Here is a 20548-nt window from a genome sequence, read left to right on the forward strand (position 1 = left end):
ATTTATTTCTTTGAGTGGACGAGTGGAAACACAAAGACCATAATACCTTGGAAGAGATTCAGGCATGATAAGCTTCAGGTCTGGAAAACACCATTAAAAGGTCATTTGTCACTGTGGTTTGTGGCTTGTAACAACTTGGTAGAGTTACATGTACAAATACGGTCCCTGCCTCAGTTCACGCCTTTTTGGGCCTCAGTACTATATATCTTAAGATGGGGAGTGGTCACTTGAGGGGTTTCTTGTCATTTTATGAAACCCAAATGCCCTCCTGTTAAGTGCCTGAGATCTGACTAAATATAAATAGCAGGGTTTTCTGTGTAGCTGAATGGTGGCTGACTGACCTGGAACTACTGCGGTAACAGTGACACCCTGCTGCAAATACAGACTCTCTTTTACCAAATCTCTGTTTTTATATTTAGTTTTAATACAGCGGCTCTTAACTGGGGATGTGTGAGAATTGCCTGGTGAGCCTTCTACAATTATTAAAGGCAGATCTGTGCTCTCTGTCTAGGTAATCCCCATTCTTATCCATTGCTTTAAATTCATATTCACACTGACCACTCAGGTTTGTGTATTTTCCTGACTTTCAGACTTTGTTGTCACCCTCATACCACCACTATTCGAATACCACATTAGACACCATTAGACCACTTTCTAATGGTTCCAGAAGAGAACCTTTGCCCCCCCCGCCCCCCCATTCCTTCCCCAGGACTCACTCCTTACTTCCCTAAAATGCCATCCGTTATTTTCCCAGTTGCCTCAGCAAAAGAAACAAACAAAAAACCCCCCAAAAGGCTATGTTTCTTCTTTTCCTGTCACTCCCTTCCCTAACTTCCTCTGTGTTGTCAAATCCTTCCCCTTTCCTCTGCCTCCCCTGCCTTGGTCCAAGCCACCTTGGTGTTTGGTGTTATCCCGACTGCCCCTCCACAGCTCCAGAATAGCTTTAAAAACACTTTTTCTTCATTGATCCTACAACTGTCTAAGATGAAGATGTTGATGTTTCTTTCCTGGAAAAGTATTTTTAACTATAAAGTCTTTTCCTACATCTTTTGTTCAAATGGTCTTGTGAGACCAAAAGGAGCCCCTCGGAAAGAGGTTGTGCAGTCACATGGTGTCACCTTTCATACCTCCATTGCATGGGCTCTGGGTTGCTGGGGCTCACAGCGCTCCAACTCTTCTGATGGGGATTTGGATGGACTTCCTCTAGTAGGGACTGCAAGTGGGAGGACACTTTCTAAGCTTTATATAGGGTCAGCTCTTTACCAGGTGTATTTGTTTCCTATAATTTCTGTAACAAACTTAGTGGCTTAAAACAAGAAAAATGTATTACCTTCCAGTTCTGGAGATCAGAAGTTTGAAATGGCTCTTAGTGGACTAAAATCAAGATGTTGAGAGGGCTGCGTCTCTTCTTTGGGCTTTAGGGGAGAATCCATTGCCACATCTTTTCCAGCTTCTAGAGGCTGTCTGCATTTCTTGGCTCAGGGCGCCCTTCCAGTATGGCATCACTCTGACCTCCTCTTCCATCTTTAGATCTCCTTTGACTCTGCCTCCCACCTCCTTTTTTCCCTTTGTAAGGACCCCTGTGATTACATTGGGCCTATCCAAATATTCTGGGACAGTTTTCCCCATCTCAGAATCCTTAAGTTACTCAAATCAGCAGAGTCTTTTGCCATGTAAAGTAACAGATTCACAGGTTTCAGGGATTAGAACATGGACATCATTGGGGTGGCCATTATTCTGCCTACCACACCAAGCATCATTTAAGCTGATTTGTACATTCTAATTTAGCACTCATAACCACCCTATGGGTGATGTATTATCTCCATTTTACAGATGAGGAAACTGAGGCACAGAGAAGTTATGTAACTTGCCCAAGGTTACCCTGGGGTAGTGGAGCCAGAGTTTAAATTTGACTGGGCTTTATATTTTGTTTTATTTTATTTTCCAGCTTTATTGAGATATAGTTGATGTATAACATTGTATAAGTTTAAGGTGTACAATATGTTGATTTGATGCACTTACATGGATATTATAAAATGGATATTACCATAGTGTTAACTAACACCTCCATCATGTCATATAAATACTATTTATTTCTTAAGATGAGAACATTTAAGATTTATTCTGTTAGCAACTTTATGTAATACAGTATTAACTATAATCATGCTATATATTACAGTCTCAGAACTTATGATTAGAAGTTTTTTTGCTTAGTTTTGTTGTTTTTGTTTTTTATAAGTAGAAGTTGATACCCTTTGATCAACATCTCTCCATTCTGCCTCCCAACCTCTACCATTCTAGTATTTTTTTGAGTTCACCTTTTTTAGATTCCCCATGCAAGTGCTATCATATAGTATGTGACTTTTTCTGTCTGACTTATTTCACTTAGCATTTCCTCAAGATCCATCTATGTTGTCACAAATGGAAGGTTTCCTTTTTCTGTCGCTATTTGAATAAGATTCCACTGTGCGTGTGCGTCTTTGTATGGGGATATATCCATATGTAGATAGGTGGACAGCATATGCTCACGTCTTGTTTTTTTGTTTGTTTTTTTTTAATCTATCCAGCCATTCTTTGTCTTTTGAATGAAGAATTCAGTCCATTTACTTTTTTTTTTAATTTTTTTGATGTTTATTCATTTTTGAAGGAGAGAGAGACAGTGTGTGAGTTGGGAAGGGGCAGAGAGAGAGAGAGAGGCACAGAATCTGAAGCAGGCTCCAGGCTCTGAGCTGTCAGCACAGAGCCCGATGCGGGGCTAGAACTCACAAACCATGAGATCATGACCTGAGCCGAAGTCGGATGCTCAACCGACTGAGCCACCCAGGCGCCCCTCTGTTTAGTTTTAAAGTAATTATTGATAGTAAGAACTTATACCATTTTATTAATTGTTGTCTGGCTGTTTCATAGTTTCCACGTGTTTTCTTCCTCTTGCTGCCTTCCTTTGTGACTTGGTGATTTTCCATAGTGGTAGGCTTTGATTCTCTTCTCTTTATCATGTGTGAATCTGCTGTAGATTTTGCTTTGTGGTTACTATGATCCTTACATAGAACATTTTATAAATAGAATAGTCCATTTTACTATAACAACTTCGATTGCACACAGAAACTTTACCCCTTTACTCTTTTTCCCTCCTTTCCTTTTTGATGTCACGACTTCCCTTTTTCTATTGTGTATCCATTAACAGATTATTGTTGCTATAGTTATTTTAGTACTGTTGTCCTTTAACATTTTTACAAGAATTAAATAACACTTTACCATATTAAAATATTACTTTGAATTTGACTATATACTTAACCTTTACCAGTGGTTTTTATATTTTCATAGGTTTTCATGTTACTAATTAGTGTGTTTTAGCTTGAAGAACTATTTTCTGCATTTCTTGTAAGGCGGGTGTTGTGTGATGAATTCCCTTCGCTTTTGTTTGTGTGGGGAAGTCTATCCCTCCTTCACTTCTGAAGGACAACTTTGTCAGGTAGTGTATCCTTGGTTGGCATTTCTTTTCTTTCAGCACTTTGAATATATCATCCCACTCTTTCCTGCCCTGTAAAGTCTTGGAGAGGATCTCTTTAAGTTGATTTGGTGTGGTGACCTCTTAGCTCCATGAATTTGGATATCCAAATCTCTTCAAATTGGAGAAGTTCTCAGCCATTATTTCTTTCTTCCTTTCTTCCTTTCTTTTTTTTTTTTTTAATGTTTATTTTTGAGAGAGAGAGAGAGACAGTGCGAGCAGGGGAGGGGCAGAGAGAGAGGGAGACACAGAATCCGAAGCAGGCCATTGGCCTGCTGTCAGCACAGAGCCTGATGGGGGGCTTGAACTCATGAACTGCAAGATCCTGACCTGAGATGAAATCGAGGGCTTCAACTGACTGAGCCACCCAACACCCCAGCTGTTATTTCTTTAAGTAAGCTTTCTGAACCCTTCTTTTCTTCCTCTTCTTGAATTGTAATAATATGCAGATTGGTTCTTTTGTTGTTACCTCACAGATGATGTATGCTTTCTTCACTCGTTTCCTTTCCTTTTTCTTTTTTCTTCTCTGGATAATTTCAATTGTTCTGTCTTGGAGCTCGCTTATTCTTTCTTCTGCTTGGTCAAGTCTTATGTTAAAGGTCTTTGTTGACTTCAGTCATTGTTTTCTTAAGCTCCCGAATTTGTTTGGTTTTTATTTATGTTTTCCATCTCTTTGTTGAACTTCTCATTTTGTTCGTATATTGTGTGCCTGGTATTGTTAAATTGTTTATCTGTGTTCTCTTGTAACTCTGAGCATCTTTAGAACATTATTTTGAATTATTTGCTGGGCAATTTCTATATTTCCGTTTTGGGGGGGACCAGTTACTGGAGGTTTACTGTATTCCTTTAGTAGAGTCATGTTTTCCAGATCCTCTGTGATCTCTATAACCTTGTATGGAAATTTATGTCTTTGAAGAAATCTCCACCTCCAGATTTTATGGACTGGCTTTGGTAAGGGAAGTCTTTCACTCGCAGGGGAGAGGGGAAGCAGGAACATGCTAGTGATCCCAGCATGTGACCCCAGGTCTGCCACCTGTGATGCAAGTTCTAGCGGTGCAGGGGCATGTGGCGGCATCGGTTTTGAGGGTGGCATGATGTCTCTTTGGCTCAGGTTGCTGGGGTCCACAGCATTGACAGCTGCGTGGTCCTTGGCAAATGCTGCAGGGTGTCTGCAGTGGCTGTGAGGGCTGTTTGAGTCCTCACTGGCACCTCCAGGCCCAGTGGGTAGGGGCCAGGGCAGACAAGAGTGGTGTCCTAAGCTGGTGGTGCCCTCAGCTGCAGAGGCCTGTGTGGTGGAGGGCTGGTTGCAGACATACATGTAGTGGTAGGAGCCAAGGCAGGCAGCAAGGGCTGGGGCCAACCGTGGAGGCACTGGTAGTTGCAGGGGCCCTGGATGTTGATGTGCCATGAGCCACGATGGCTCAGTCTCATCACGGACACACAGCAGTGGAGGCTGGTGATGGGGGTCAGGTTGAGGACATGCAGTTGCACAGCTGGAGTGTTTGGCGCCAGGTGAGTGTGGCGGTGCAGGCTAGTGACCGAAGACAGGGCCTCCTCCGTGCCCGTAAGCAGCCGTGGAGGCCCTGGCTATAGGCTTGCTCTCCTGTGGCTGCAGAGTCTCTTCCTGAGCGTGTGCAGGCAGTGGAGGTTGGAGACAAGCATCAGGTTGGCGGCATGCAAGTGCATAGCTGGAGGGGCTAGCTCCATGGCAGTGGGGGTCGGCCGCGGGGGTCTGGGCCGGAGTCTTGCACTTGAGCAGCCGCAGAGGCCTGGGCTGGCTGCTGGTGTGGTTCCTAAGTTCCAGAGAGGCTGAGTGGGGAGAGAGTAGGAGGGACACAGGTGGCTGGCATCAGTTAATGCCAATACATGTGAGGTGAAAGTTGGTGAAATCTGCACAGGTTCCATGGCAGATGTGCTGGCCACTGGTTCCTTCTTCAATGGTGAAAGCTGCTGGGTTTGTAGAGCAGGTCACTGTGAACCATTTTTATTCATGCTGTGTGGCCGCTCTTGGTAGCTAGCCCCTGCTTTTTTTTTTTTTTTTTTTTCCCTTGTTCCTAGATATCTCTGTATATCTCTTGGTGTGGTACTCCCAATGACTGGGAAACCTGGTTTTACCCTGCTCTTCTTTCCTACCAAGGGGAACTGTTCCTAACTGGGGAGTTTCCTTGTGGCCCTGAACAGTGCCGGCCTGGGGGATGGGATGATGCGCACAAAATGAAGCCATCTTCCTTCTTTTACTGTGTGGTTATTCTCAGGTGTTCTGTTCCACTGTGCTGTGAGGAGACTCCAAGGCTGTCCCATAGCTGTTTTTGTTCACAGATAGCTGTTTCATTGTTGATCTTTGTGGGAGGATGGAGGTTGGGTCTCCTGTGCTGCTGTTTTGATGATAATACTCTTGGCTTTAGAGTCTTGTTTTTTTTTTTGTTTTTTTTTTAAGGTTATTTATTTATTTTTGAGAGAGAGAGCGAGAGAGCAAGCGAACAAGCAGGGGAGGGACAGAGAGAAAGGGGTGGGGGGGGGGAGAGAGAGAGAGGGAGAGAATCCCATGCAGGTTCTGCACTGTCAGCTCAGAGCCCGATGCAGGGCTCAAACTCACTAGCCTTGAGATCATGACCTGAGCTAAAATCAAAGAGTCTGACACTTAACCGACTGAGCCACCCAGGTGCCCCTAGAGTCTGTTCTTAATCACAGTTGTACCCTGGAAAGTTGTACTCTTCAAAGTGATTTTACAAAGCCAAACTTTTATTGTAGCAGCAACAGAAGTAATGTCTTCTTGAGTGCCTGCTTCTTGGCAGGCCCTGTGCTAAGTTCTTTTGTAACCATTCCAAGCAGTAGGTATTAGCACTTTTTTTCCCCAAAAGGAAACTGAGGCCCAGAAAAATTAAGTTATTTTCTGAAGGTCACAGTGCTAGTGTACCAAAGCTGTTGTTGGACCCACATCATCTGACCCAGTGCCCATGTGCTTAACCATTCACCTAAACTGCCTTTATTAGCTAAAAGGAGTCATTAAAAATAAAGGTAATCATTATTTGCAGTTACTTAAAAATAAAAATGTGGTGAAGTATAATATCCTAGAGCATGAGATGGAAGAATCTGGTACAAGGATAATTAGAAGAATTAATACCCAGTTAAGCAGATTATCAAAAGATGCATGTTTACAAATTTGTGTTACCCTCTAGTTTAGGGGTGATTTGGCAAGTGGATTATTTTTGGCTTGTTTATCTTAGATATTGCACTGACATGTGTGAAGTCAGAGACATCAGCCCCCAACCTGGCTGATCACCGGAATCACCTGTGGAACATAAACACTGCAGTTTCTGAGACTCTTCCCAAGATTCCAGGGTGGATTCCTGGGTTTTGTAATTTTGAGCAGTCTTTCAGATGCTTCTGATGGTTATTGTTAGAGCCTTTTACCCAGTCACATTTACTGCATGGTGGGCACATTTAGTGATGGAATCCAGGCCCAGAAATATCTTGATGTGATGGAGTAATATACTGAATCTAACAAAATCCAACAATACAGAGGAAAAGAAAGCATGAATGGTAGGTGGTATGGAGCTAGAGTTTCAGACTTACAAACACATACATTTTGGAGTGAAGTTTTGTTTCTTTTGAATGCCGCCTTTGGTGGCATTGGTGGTTATCTTATAAACATGTAATACTGTTTCCTCTATAGGTCTCTGAACTAGAAACTTGATTTGGTTGAGTGAAGATTTTCTATCACTATCATGGTAGGAAGAATTTCAGAATCACGTTGGGTTCTTTTATCAGACTCTTTCCCTCCCCCACATCAGTTGAAAGTCAGAGCCCATTGAGCCATGCTTACTAATGGTAGTGAAAGTTGAAAAATTGTGGTTGGACTGTAGAAAATCCATAATCTCTGTTTGCCCTAGAGGAGGAGTCACATATTTTACCCTACTCACAAAGTCATGATTGTCACTGTGGCCAAACATGGCTCAATTTCTATATTATTTCCCTCTTAGTTGATGAAGATCACCCTATAATTGAGGACGTTTACTTCTCATTCTTTTTTCTAAAAATTTTTTTTTTTCAACGTTTATTTATTTTTGGGACAGAGAGAGACAGAGCATGAATGGGGGAGGGGCAGAGAGAGAGGGGGACACAGAATCGGAAACAGGCTCCAGGCTCTGAGCCATCAGCCCAGAGCCTGACGCGGGGCTCGAACTCACAGACCGCGAGATCGTGACCTGGCTGAAGTCGGACGCTTAACCGACTGCGCCACCCAGGCGCCCCATCGTTTACTTCTCATTCTTACCTCTGTTTTGGGTCACAGTGAAGATTTTTGTTGATTTACTTCTTAAAAAATGTTAGTGTTTCATTTTTATTCATATTATTTTTGGTGTAAACTGTGCCAAAAAATGACATTTAATACTTCCTTATCTTAGAGAAAATGTTGCACACAGTTTCCCCCGCCCCCAGTAAATATTTGCAGTTCTTTTGTGCATCAGGCATTGTGCTAGGCATCAGGGTATGGTGATGAAAAACAATAGCTGTGGTGCCTGTTCTCAAGTAAATATTTATTTAGTGATGAAGATGAGGAAATAAATAGTACATGAATAAAATAGGTAAAAGATGTAGTAAGACAAAAAATAAGTTGACATAATAGAGAATCACATGAGAAGGCTTATTTATTTATTTATTTATTTATTTATTTATTTATTGAAATGTTTATTTATTTTGAGAGGGGGAGGGAGAGGCAGAGAGAATCCCAAGCAGGCTCTGCACTGCTCAGTCCTACAAACCTTGAGATTATAACCTGAACTGAAATCAAGCGTCTGACGCTTAACTGATGGAGCCACCCAGGTGCCCCTGAGAAGGCCTGTTTTATACAGGATGGCTGGGGAAGGCTATGCTGAGGGGACATTTCAGGTGAGATCTGAAGTACTCTATAAAGGAAGAATGTGTATGAAGGTCTCGAGATGGGTTGAAGAGGAACTGGCTTAGAAGTGAGATGAGATGAGGGTGAAGCTAAATTGGGGGAGGGGGGTAGTTGGATACAGGTCCTTACTGATGGTAGTGTAAGTGCAGTGAGAAACTAGCTCTGGATTGTATATTAAGAAAGATACAATGCGGCTGCGTAGGTCACGGTTGAAGGATGTAAGCCTAGGATTGGGAAATTAGTTAAGAGGCTGCTGTGTACGAGACAGGAGAGATTGTCGGAGGATTGGATCAGCATGGTTGCAGTTGAGAGGGAGAGACGTGGAGTGATTCAACAGCTATTGTAGAGGTAGTAAGGAAAGAGCTTGCAGATAGACTGGATGTGTGAGCGGGGTGAGGAAGGAGGAAGAATCCGTTATGCCACCAAGATTTGGGGAGTGACTAACTAGGTGGACATAGAGCTACTTACTGAAGATCTGAAGATGCAGAAGGCTTATTTGGGAGGGTTCTTTGGGGCATAAGTTTGAAACCCAAGTGGAGGAGCGGAGTAGTCATTTGGATGTATGGGTTTGTTTTCCAGAGAAGAGGCTTCAGTTAGAGATAGAAATGTAGATGAGACATCAGTACAAATGATGGAATTTAAACCATGGAGTGTATGAGATAGTTTAAGATAGTATAGAGACTGCAGAGGTCCCAGAAATTAACCTTAAGGCCCTTCATCATGTAGTTACTGGGGAGAGAAGGAGACTGATAAACCAGAGGCAGAAGGAAACCTAGAGCATGCTGGGCTGAGAGTAGGTGCAGAAAACGTCACCAGGAGAAAGAAGTGGTCTGGTGTGCTAGATGCTCCTCAAGATGATGAGTCAGGTGAGCACAGCGTGTGCTTATCATGACTGACTCCATGGAAGTCTTTGGGGCCTGTTCAGGGGCAGTTTGGGTGGAGTGGTACGCACAGGCTGAATACAGCGGGCAGATGAGAGAATAGGAATTTATAAGGAATGTATATAGTGAGTACCGACTGTTGATAACCTCTGTATGTCTCTGAAGGCGCTGGGGCCCTGGAAGGGGATTGTGGGGCTAAGGGAAGCACTGGAGTTTGATTTGGTGTTTTAGACAGGATATCATGCTAAGTTGAACCCTAGGAAATTGGTGAACTGTACTATATTTGATTTATGAGAATGGCAAATTTCATATAGTTTGACCTAATGTTACATGTTATACTACTGAGAATGAGTTACTTTTGAAAAGGGAGTTTGATGAAGCAGTGTTGAGAGAGTTTTAACCAAAAGAGTACAGCCTTTGAGCTGTTGAGAGAGATGGGTTTGGAGCTCCGCAGTCAAGTGTTGGCCTTTGAAGCGGGGAGGGGGAAGGCACACATTTTTTCCACTGTAACAGGAAGGAAGATGCTGATGTACAGATTCAGCCGAGTTTCAGTGACCATCGTGATGCCGATCCCGGCAGCTAGTGTTTACCCGGGGCCAGTAATTGCGGAACAAGCTTTCAGATTTGGCTGTAGGTGCACATTGATTGATTTGTTCATAGGACTGAGTGGCTACTGATCCTGTTTTGCCTTGTAGTAGGCTCTAGATTTTCTCCCTCAAAAGTCATTGATATCAGTGAAAATTTTTTTTTATTATTATTCAGTTTTTCCCTTTCATCAAAAGCAGAGTACATCAAATAGCATGACCTCCTTCTCCACTCATCAGCAGTAAAACACCATGGGCCTCCCTATAGAACTGATTAGCAAATCAAAGAATAAAGTGTTTTTCTCACAAGTGATTTTCTTACCCTACAGAAAATTGTCTTTTTCAGTATTGCTATCAGTATTCTTTGACTTGTCAGCATAATTGAAACGATACCTGTGATTTCTGTTACTTCAATGCAGACTACAAGTGCATCCTTTTAAGGTCATACTACTCTTCTTCTGTCTTGTGTACAAGAATTTGCTTATGAGGTATGTATATTTCAAGAATTTCAGCTGTCCGGAGGGAGGTTTTATTCCACTGCATAATATAGTTTAAAAAAAATGATTTTCATTAGACCATTCTGCTGACATATCCTCAGGCCACAATTTTCTCCATGGACTTATTAATTCAGTACAGAATTCCAGGTACTGATCATTAATTGTATCTTAAAAACTACAATGAGATCGAAGTCGTCTTTAGCGCCTTCAGGATTATTTTTCATGAAACATCTACCTCCTGTAATATTTATTTTGAATAATATGCTCATCCATGGGTTATGGGACTAGAGTCATTGTAGGAGTATTCCCAGATGTGTGTGCTTGTTTCTCAGTGTGTGCTTGTTGAGCTCTAGGCAGCTTTGCCTTGTGCATGGCTCCAAAATCATCTTTTCCTGAAAGTGCAGGTAGGTCTGGAGAAATGCAGACACTGTATTAATTTATACACTGTAAGTGTCCGATAAAACATGCTGCATCTTTAAAAGCTCTAGGGTGGTGGTATTTTAGACAGAAGTTTTATTTTATGGATGAGGGTAGCTTTACTAGAGGCAAGATAAGCCAACATGTTCTAATTCTGCTTGGAATCAGGAACTCGATTTACTGTTGTTACCTGCTGTGGTAGAAATTGCAAGCATCCCTGACATAGACTTGTATCTTCAGTATTGGAAATATTCAACAGAATTCATCAGCAGTGATTTCAAAAAGCTGCAGTCTCTGATGTTTTGATAATAAGTGAAGAAAAGTTTTCCTGTTAATTCAGACAGCCTTTGATAGCATGTCATTTTATGAAAATATACACAGATTAGTCTGTTGCATACCTGATTCAAATGTTTTTAGCTTCTTTGGGTGAACTTTGGGTTATGCCAAGCTTCTTTGGGTGAACTTTGGGGGACTCCCTTTGGCCTTTCTACTGAGAACCACTGTCCATCCTTATGTGCTGATAAAGAAGGGTTTGTAGTATGATAGTGCTCAATGGGTTTGCTGACCTGGAATCTAACTGGTTCAGCCAGCTTCTCTTTGAGCCCTGAACTAGTGTTGTACTGATCCATCACATTTCCTTTGCTTTGCCATTTCTAGTCGTGACCTGGTGCGTATTCTTTCTCTTGCTTTTCTGTAGACGAAATGGGGCTTGTCTTACAGGTTGAGTTCTGTGCTAAAACCTTGTACTTCCTCCTTCTATATATGCTGATGAACAGGTTTCAAAGTTCTACCTCTTAGAAATAGCCCACCACCCCAGCGGTGACAGTTTTGACATGCATGGGCTTTTTCTGTCACGTGCCTCTAAATAGACCTGGGAGAGCATCTTTCAGGTCTAAGGAGACTATCTTTTGCTCTTCCACCTCCCTCCTCCCCACAAAGACAATGTGCTGCTGATTTGCTTCTAATTTTGGCTATTTCTTTTCTCATTCCAAAATATTTTCTCTAGTCCCTTCAGACGTCTTTCAGTTTACACAGTTTGCTGCAGTGGCCTTCCCTGGGAAGACTCCAGTCTGCTGACCTCTCTTCTCCCCTTGTTGAAGTGGCCACTAACCTGGAAGTAGAATCCTTTTCTTCTCCTGGCTTCCCTATCAAACAGTCAACAACTATTCATAACAGACTAAAGTAGAATTTAAATACCCATAATCAGTTTTTATCATCTCGATTATGTATTTTTTTTTCAAAAAGGGATGGTATCAAATTACAATTTTTTATCCATGCTTTTTAAAGTGGTTTTTCTCCATTGTATCTCCTGAAAACACCTTCTCATATATTTTAATTTTTAAAGAATTTATATTTCTGTATTTTCAGGGACTGAGAACATCTTCATGATATAGATGTACCATTTGACCAGTTCCTTACCTTTGGACGTTTAGGTGTTTTCCCTTTTCCCTCCCTCCTTCTTTCTGTCTTCCTATTATTTACTGGTGATAGAACTTTTGTTTTTGAGTGTCCAGAGTTGTTTTTCACTATGTATATAGTTATGTTTATTAAACCCTAGCACGGACTTTTTGAGAAGTCTCTTGCTAGTTACAGTGTCACTTTGTGTTAAGGTAAGGACTCCTATCTTACGTATATCTGTCTCCCCAGTGTAGCATTATGCCTGGTACAGTAGGTGTAAAGAATTCTTGTTGAGTTCTAGAAATATAAGGGCCATGTGACAAATATTTAAGTATCTCCTGTTTATTTGAGATTCCAGAGATAGGAGTGAACAAGACAAAGATTGTCCTTGCTCTCATAAGCTGAGATATTATTCTGTATAACAAGGTTTATGTTGTAAGGACTACAAGCCTCTTAATGTGAGGATCACTTAAAAAATCATAAAGTCACACAGTATGGTAGGAGAGTCCAAATGACCTACAGTATGATTACTTGGGGGACCTGCATTCCAGGTTTTTTCATGTACATGGCTAATTAAGAGTTGACTAACTGATTTTCCTGTAGATGATATTTCTTATCTAGGATTGTCCACAAGGGTTGCCAATTATGATGGAATGATTTTTTTCAGGTTCACGCTTTTTGACCCTTTCAAGTGACTAAAATCAATTATACTTAAATTTAAAATTTCATACCTGAACATAGTATGTGGTTCTTAGGTATTATAAAGAACTCAAAGATCTTTTAGGGCTGGGTTTGGGGCAGTAGGAAGCATATCCCTAAATATTTTCGGTCTTTCTGTTGCACATTTTAAAATATGATTAAGCAAAGATTGAAGCCATGGAGATTTTCTGCTGTAAGTCGGTGTTTCAGCACTGCCAGCCATTCACGCTCTTTGTGATCCCACTTACAGAAGTGGAAAGTGAAGGGTGAGTAGCTGCACTCTTGGGCAGGCACATAATTTTTTTAAAAAATGTGTGTGCCTCAGCAGAGCTATATTAGAGTTTCCTATAGCTGCCTTTTTCTTTTTTATTGTAGGGCCAGCTCTCAATGTTGCAAGAAAAAATAGACCATTTGGAGCGTTTGCTAGCTGAGAATAATGAGATCATCTCAAATATTAGAGACTCGGTCATCAATTTGAGTGAATCTGTGGAGGATGGTCCAAAAAGTTCACAAGGCAATTTCAGCCAAGGTGCTGGCTTACCTCTTCTGCCGTCAAAACAGCTGTCCCTCGTAGTGGACCCTGAAGACTGTTCATTCGCTTTACAAGGTGGAAGTAGGCATTCAGATGTGCAGGTAATGTATGCATTCATTAATAATCATTGGGCTTCTTTGTCTTTTACTTTTTTTTTTTGATCTGGTGTCTGTTTTAACTTAGTTGCTTAAACTGTCTGGAGTTTAGTTTGTATTTTTGTAAACTGGCTTGATTATTCACCTGATCATTAATGTTCTTTTTAGTGATAAAATTCTGTAATTCTGTGTTTCCTCCAATTTTTTTTTTTTATTATTTTATGCGTTGTGGCCTTTTTTTATGTTTTTAAGGTCTGACTTTCTCTAGTAGATGAAGTTTAGAGGTTTAAATTTGGTCAAAGAGATTTTCTCATTTTCCTATAAAGAGTACAAGAAAAGCTGTATTCTTACTATGTCTCTGTTATACACTATAGGTTTCACACAGTGTAGGGTTAGATTCCTTTTGCTAACTATCTCTTTGTGAAAGAGGGAAGGGAAATACTGTAGAGCTGTGCTGTTCAGAATGGAAGCCACTGTCCACAGGCGACTACTGAGCATGTGAAATGTGGCTAGTTTGAAGTGAGATGTGCTCTAAGTGTTGAGACTTTTTACGAAAACAAAGGTAAATTGTTCATTTTTATATTGATTGTATGTTGAGAAAATAATATTATGAATACATTGGGTTAAATAAAATATATCAATAAAATTAATTTCACTTAATTTTTTTTTTTAATTTTTTTTTTCAACGTTTATTTATTTTTGGGACAGAGAGAGACAGAGCATGAACGGGGGAGGGGCAGAGAGAGAGGGAGACACAGAATCGGAAACAGGCTCCAGGCTCTGAGCCATCAGCCCAGAGCCTGACGCGGGGCTCGAACTCACGGACCGCGAGATCATGACCTGGCTGAAGTCGGACGCTTAACCGACTGCGCCACCCAGGCGCCCCAATTTCACTTAATTTTATCAGAAAATTTAAAATTATGGATTTGGCTTGCATTCTGCTTCTCTTGGATAGCATTCTGGAGGGTAGTGGAGTTGTAAACCAGGATATAAGAAAGGACTTCTACTTTTCTTAAATTTAGGGTGTGTCACATAAGCTCTGTTCTGCAAATTAGCAGAGTTGTATTTAACCTGTACCTTAGACCTGAAGCTGGAACTTGGTGATGGGACCCTGAAGGGTGAATATTTTACAGCTGGACAAAATGGGTTGGCTCTAGCCTTGCTTCAGAGTAGATGTTTTCACTAACTTCTGGGGACAGAAAACATGTTATTTTCTTGAGGCCATGGCTCACAGGCCAGTCCTTAAGCTGGAGACATGGGAGTTTTCCAGGCCTTGTGCCTATAATCTTATCAGCTAGTGCGTAGCCAAGTTCAGACAGTATCAGGATTCTGTGCTTTAAAAGTGTATCTATTTTTGTGACACTTGGCTTTGTTTAGGTTTTAAATAAGTACCTTTTAAAGGAGAACCACAGAACTTTCTTTGGAGGTGGGGTATTAAATCTGGGCTGGACAGAAACAGCCCTGTTGCAGAACAACCATGGAAGGCATGCAGAGCAAGGCAGTGGGGAATCAGGAGAGCTGCAGGGCCAGAGAAAGGACCAGAAGGAATAACAGAGACTGCTAACACATCCTCCTTCCCAGCTGGTTTTCAAAGATTTATTGACTCATCCTTGGGAGTGTTATATTTATTAAAGTCATAAATTCTGAAGTGAGAGAGATGTTACTATCTTAAAATACTTTGTATTCACTTTTTATATAATTTGTTCGATATCTTCAAATTTTTTGTAACCCACTTATATATTAGGATATAATTTTTTACATAATTTAAATTTTGCCACAGTCACTTGTGTTCTTCGTCCCATTTAGTATTAGAGGGAATATTAGAGTATTAGAGGGAAAAATACAAGGTTTTAAGGTTTTGTGGGGGTTTTTTGGCAGTATTTTTTCCTTTGTGTCCAAATAGGTTATTACCCAGGACTACTACATTGGAAGCTTAAGACGACATTTGAACATTAAGAAACTGAGTCTTAATTTTAAAAATTCTTCTATTTTTAAATGATTATGCCTTGTTGACTCAGTTGTAGTTTTATTTTTAGAATAAAAAGGGCAAACAGAACATATGCTAACTGAAGGCATAGCTGTAGATGCATTTCCATTCTGATACACGTTTTAAAATATATGAGATTAATTATAAAATAAAGACAACTCAGAGTAAAAAGTAATTATCCAGTGTTGTATTTGAAAATGCTGAAATATTTGCTCATAGTCACATTTCATCAGAAATTGTTTGCTTGCTGTTTAGTTCCTATTAATTTCTACTAGATTTTAATAGAAGTAAAACAGGGCAAGAAGGAATTGAATGGAATTATTTTTCATTAGAAGCAGATGGGGGCGGGGATTATTTATCAGGATAGTTAAGTAACACGGTAGCATTTTAAGAATTTGAATGGTAATTAAATGTTTTCTGCCTTAAACTCTTCAGTTAATGTCTGCAGAAATAGCTTTATCTAGTAAAGTGCATACACACAGTACAGCAATGAATAGCTTTGAGCAAATATTTTCCAACATTAACTTTAAATTAAAAATGGTAATACACGGTTAAATTTACTTTTTTTTCCCCTTTATTGTGTCTTTTATATTTTTAGATGTTGGATGTTTACAGTCTGATTCCTTTTGACAACCCAGATGGTGGAGTTTGGAAACAAGGATTTGACATTAGCTATGTGTTTAATGAATGGGACTCTAAGCCCCTTCAAGTCTTTGTGGTGCCTCATTCCCATAATGACCCAGGTAAAATTTACACTTCAAAAAAACTACAGGTTATTAAGCCCATATAGGCACAGAGTATTTTAATGAGAATGTGGTAGACCTAATTTCTCACATTTTTGAGACATTATTTGCTGACTTGTGACAGCAACATATTCCATTTATATGTCTTGTATTTTGAGTTTTTACTTTATCAGTTTGTGTGCCATTCACAGATAGGACTTCTGCAATATGAAATAATAATAAACACAAGAAGGTCTTAGTTTGGGGATTGAAAAGTTGCACTCACTTAAGGAGCTGATTGTTCATTTTAGTTACTTTTCTCTAAAATATTGCATGAGAGAATTATTTTGTGTTCATAAACTCTGCATTACAAAATGCAGAGTGTTTATGGGAACATTTGAATCTTCCAAATGGAGAAGCAAAATGTAAAGTGGTTAAGAGCCTTGGTCAGGCAGATGTGAGTGTGGAGTCCCAACCCCATCAGTGTGAGACAACTTTAGGCAAGTTACTTAATATTAAAGTAAGTTTTTTCCTAATAGAATCAAGTTAAAGTGTCTGCTTCATAGGATGAGATGTTAAGGCATGATGCATGGCCCAAAAGTAACTGCTGTCGTTATCATTGTTATTATTTCATTTGACAACTTTTGTTACTTATTGGTGCCACAGATTTTTCCCTCCAAGGTAAGGGAAAATTGCTAAAATTACAGTGGGAAATATGATTCGATGTATATATTTGTGAGTGTGAGTACACTGGCACAGAAGAAATACTTAATGAATTCCACTGCAGGAATTTTTTTGGGGGGGGAATGCACTTCCAAAGACTTCTTCCGAAGGACTTACTTAGGCTTCTATTTGTTACTTTTCTCAGCTTCTCCATTTCATCATTACTATTAGAGGCACCATTATTCACCTGTACTTTGAAGTTTTTTCTTTATTCCAACATTCATTTATCTCCGACTTACATTCTTTCCCACTGGTTTATTGGCATGTATTCCTTTCTTTCTGTTGCTAAGACAGAACTTGTTACTCTATGTCTGGAAGTGTGATTTGGTGAAGTGTGTGTACAGGTGGGTGCAGGCACATGTGCTGCTTTTTTGGGTGTGTGAGGTACACAGGGAGAGAGTTTGGATGCTGAAATGTTTGAATTTCCATAGTACTTCAGTGTTTATTATGCAGAGAGGTATGAAAGAGAGGAAATTAGTATTATTCTGGAAATTTGTGTTGAGCAGTTGCTGCACTAGCTTCTGACTTGGTTTCTCTTTGGTCTTAATGACTTTACCTTTTCCTACAAATACCTTTCAGCCTTATTAACCTTTCCTCTTAAATGTTTTGCATCATTTTCCTCCTTCGTCTTAGCCTGTCCCTTCAAATCCAAGTTCCGATGGCTGGGCATCATGGAAAGACTGCAGGGGTCTGGAACCTGGCAGAATGAGGCCCGCATCCCGGTTCTGCCATAGACTTGCCCCCATGTCCCTGGGGGCACATTTGTGTATCTGTAAAATGCAGATCATATGGTTGGAGTAGCATCTTAAAGCAGGAGTTAGTTATCAAGTAAATACAAAAGGTGATGAAAATCACATCTAATTATAAATCTCATTCACTCTGAAACATTCCCTTATTCAGTGAAACAGTGGCAGAGCCACTGTAGTATTTAAATTGTTCTCTCCTTTTTTCTCTGCCAACCATCTGCAGTTTTGTTCTTGTCACTTAATTTGTTTTTAAGTTTTTATGTATTTATTTTGGGAGAGAGAGGGCACCTGAGTGGGGGAGGGGCAGGAAGAGGGAGAGAGTCTCAGGTAGGCTCCACACCATCAGCACAGAGCCCAATGTGGCGTTCCATCCCACAAACCGTGAGATCATGACCTGAGCCCAAGTCAAGGGTCAGACGCTCAACCGTCTGAGCCACCCAGGTGCCCCTGTTCCTGTCACTTAATTGGGTGTGTGATGTGATTCCATTGTGTCCAATTTCTTATAGGTTTATACATACACTTTGTGCTATGTCTTGTGAGCCCTCGTGTGAATCCATTTCTCCTGTTTTTTAGATTTTTAAAGACTTTTTTTTCCTTTTTCCCCTTTTCTGCCATCCTCACTTTCCACCAATCTCATTTCTTGTAATTCTATAACATGCGCACGTAACTGTTGTAATAAAATTTGTAGTTTATCAGGCAGTCTGCCGAATGTTTTATTAACATCTAATGCTCACAATAACCCTTGGAGATCAGTGTCACTATTCATGAGGAAGATGTTACCAAGTTTACGGGGGCAGGAAGTGGCCCCACAAGAATGCCTTATTAGTTTACCTGGATCTCCCACCTGAGTATACTCGAGAGTTAGAGTACATGTGCCTCCTGTTACAGTCGTCCTCATTGCCTAGCCTGCCACTTGACATACAGTAACCGGTAAATATACATAAGGCCTTCTCCACCTGTCTCTGTGTGCCTCCTTAGCTTCTTGAACTTTGGATGCACACCTGTACATAGGCACAGATGTAAACATTTATAGCACTTCTGCATCGTCTCTACTCTAGAATGTAAACTCCATGAGGGCTCACACTTTGTGTTATAACCACCAGGCACTAACTCCCAGAATAGTAAGCGGCACATAGTACTGACTCATTCAGTTAAATAAGCTAAATGAGCCAGGGCATCTGACTCTGCAGCTTCAGATGAAGCATTTGACCTTGACATGTGGTTTTATCTTCCCTCCTTCCCTTCTTCCTGTTGTCTTATTTTTATTCCTTAAAAAAATATTTAAAATATGCTTTGTAATTTTAAATACAAACACCAGATGATATTAAGCTCTTCAAGGGCAGGGATTGCCTGCGCCTTTTAGATTCTGTTTTGTTTGCCTCAGCAGTGCGGTGAGCAGTGCCCGGTGTGGTTCATGTGTTGTTCTGTGGGGAGACATCCCTAATAACTGGTCTGACTGCAATAGAGGAATCTGTCTCTTGGTATCTTAGCAACCACAATTGAATCTTTTTGTCTTAGTAAAAGATGTTAATGACCCTAACCCTCAGGCCCTCCTCCACTTGAGGAAAAAATAATGGTCAGACACAGACCTTTTAAAACTACAGGGAATTTTTTCTTTTGTTTTTTTTTTTTTTAACTATAAAGCAAAATGCTAGAGAATAGAACCCACTGACTTTTTAAATAATTTTCACTGCTCCGGGGTGCCTGGGTGGCTCAATTGGTTAAGTGTCCGACTTCAGCCCAGGTCACGATCTCATGGTTCATGAGTTCGAGCCCCGTGTTGGGCTTTGTGCTGACAGCTCAGAGCCTGGAGCCCGCTTTGGATTCTGTGTCTCCCTCTCTCTTCCTCCCCTGCTTGCATTCCGTCTCTCTCTCTCTCTCTCTCTCTCTCTCTCTCTCTCTCTCAAAAAAAAAGATTTAAAAAAATTAAAAAAATGTCATCACTCCTTAACAAAAGTAGAATTTAGGTAAACTAAATTGTTCTGTGACAAGCCAAATCATTCAGATCATGAAGAACCATACTTTCAGTTGAGGAATAGAGAGAAGTATGTGCACAAACATTCCAAGTCCAAATGTGACTCTGTAGCAGGAAATCTTTGTGGAATACGCCTAAATGAATGTGCAATTAGGCGGTTTACTTTCTAAATGAGATTTATAGAGACTTGTTTGCATTTTCTACAGCAACAATTTAAAACTTTAGCTCGGTAGTTTGTTTCATTGGTGGAGTTTTGTCTTTTGGGGATAGAAATACTGAAATAGATTTTTAAAAGATTCCTGTATTTTCCCTAACTTTAAGAATTATGTTAAAGAAAAAGAATTAGGTTGTTGTGTTTTTATATATGTAGATATTTTTCTTTTTTGGACCATGTTCTGATATCTCATAAGACAGATAAATTTCAAATTATGTTTATATTTTAATAAATTTCTAATTATTTCTTCTTCCAGCCCATGAGGACATGTAACAGTTGTCATATATTTTATATGGTTTACATGAGTTAAAACAAAATTGGAAGGGAATTGTTAAGTCAGTGCTGATAACTTTGTCCTGTTACGCTTTTAAAAAGTTTTGAATCACAGACCATGAAATTAAATGTTAGTTGATTGATACATGTTCATGTTATATTTAATAAGCTGATTAAAACACAATTACAGCACCTTTGTATCTACAATCTTAATTCTTTGCTTCCCACTACTTAAACTGCTGAAATGTTTAGTTAATTTTCCTTCAAAGAAATCGCAGTGTGTAGAGAGAAGATAAGGTGTACTAAATGGAAAGTTGGACAGCATATTGTTAGTTAAGCAATTTGTAAAATGAACATTAGAAAATAATCCCCCATGTGGTCTGACTCCAAATAGAAG

General features: G+C 40.2%; 1 protein-coding gene across 1 annotated transcript in view; it reads left to right on the forward strand.

Moving 5' to 3' along the window:
- MAN2A1 (mannosidase alpha class 2A member 1) overlaps positions 1-20548 on the forward strand; it is a 168894-nt gene that overhangs the window by 11762 nt on the left and 136584 nt on the right. The window contains exons 2-3 of the mRNA XM_047862940.1: positions 13260-13517; positions 16097-16241. Coding sequence (XP_047718896.1) covers positions 13260-13517; positions 16097-16241 — 403 coding nt within the window. The remainder of the gene's footprint in view (positions 1-13259; positions 13518-16096; positions 16242-20548) is intronic.

Source organism: Prionailurus viverrinus, chromosome A1 (assembly GCF_022837055.1).
Source record: "Prionailurus viverrinus isolate Anna chromosome A1, UM_Priviv_1.0, whole genome shotgun sequence".
Taxonomy (NCBI): domain Eukaryota; kingdom Metazoa; phylum Chordata; class Mammalia; order Carnivora; family Felidae; genus Prionailurus; species Prionailurus viverrinus.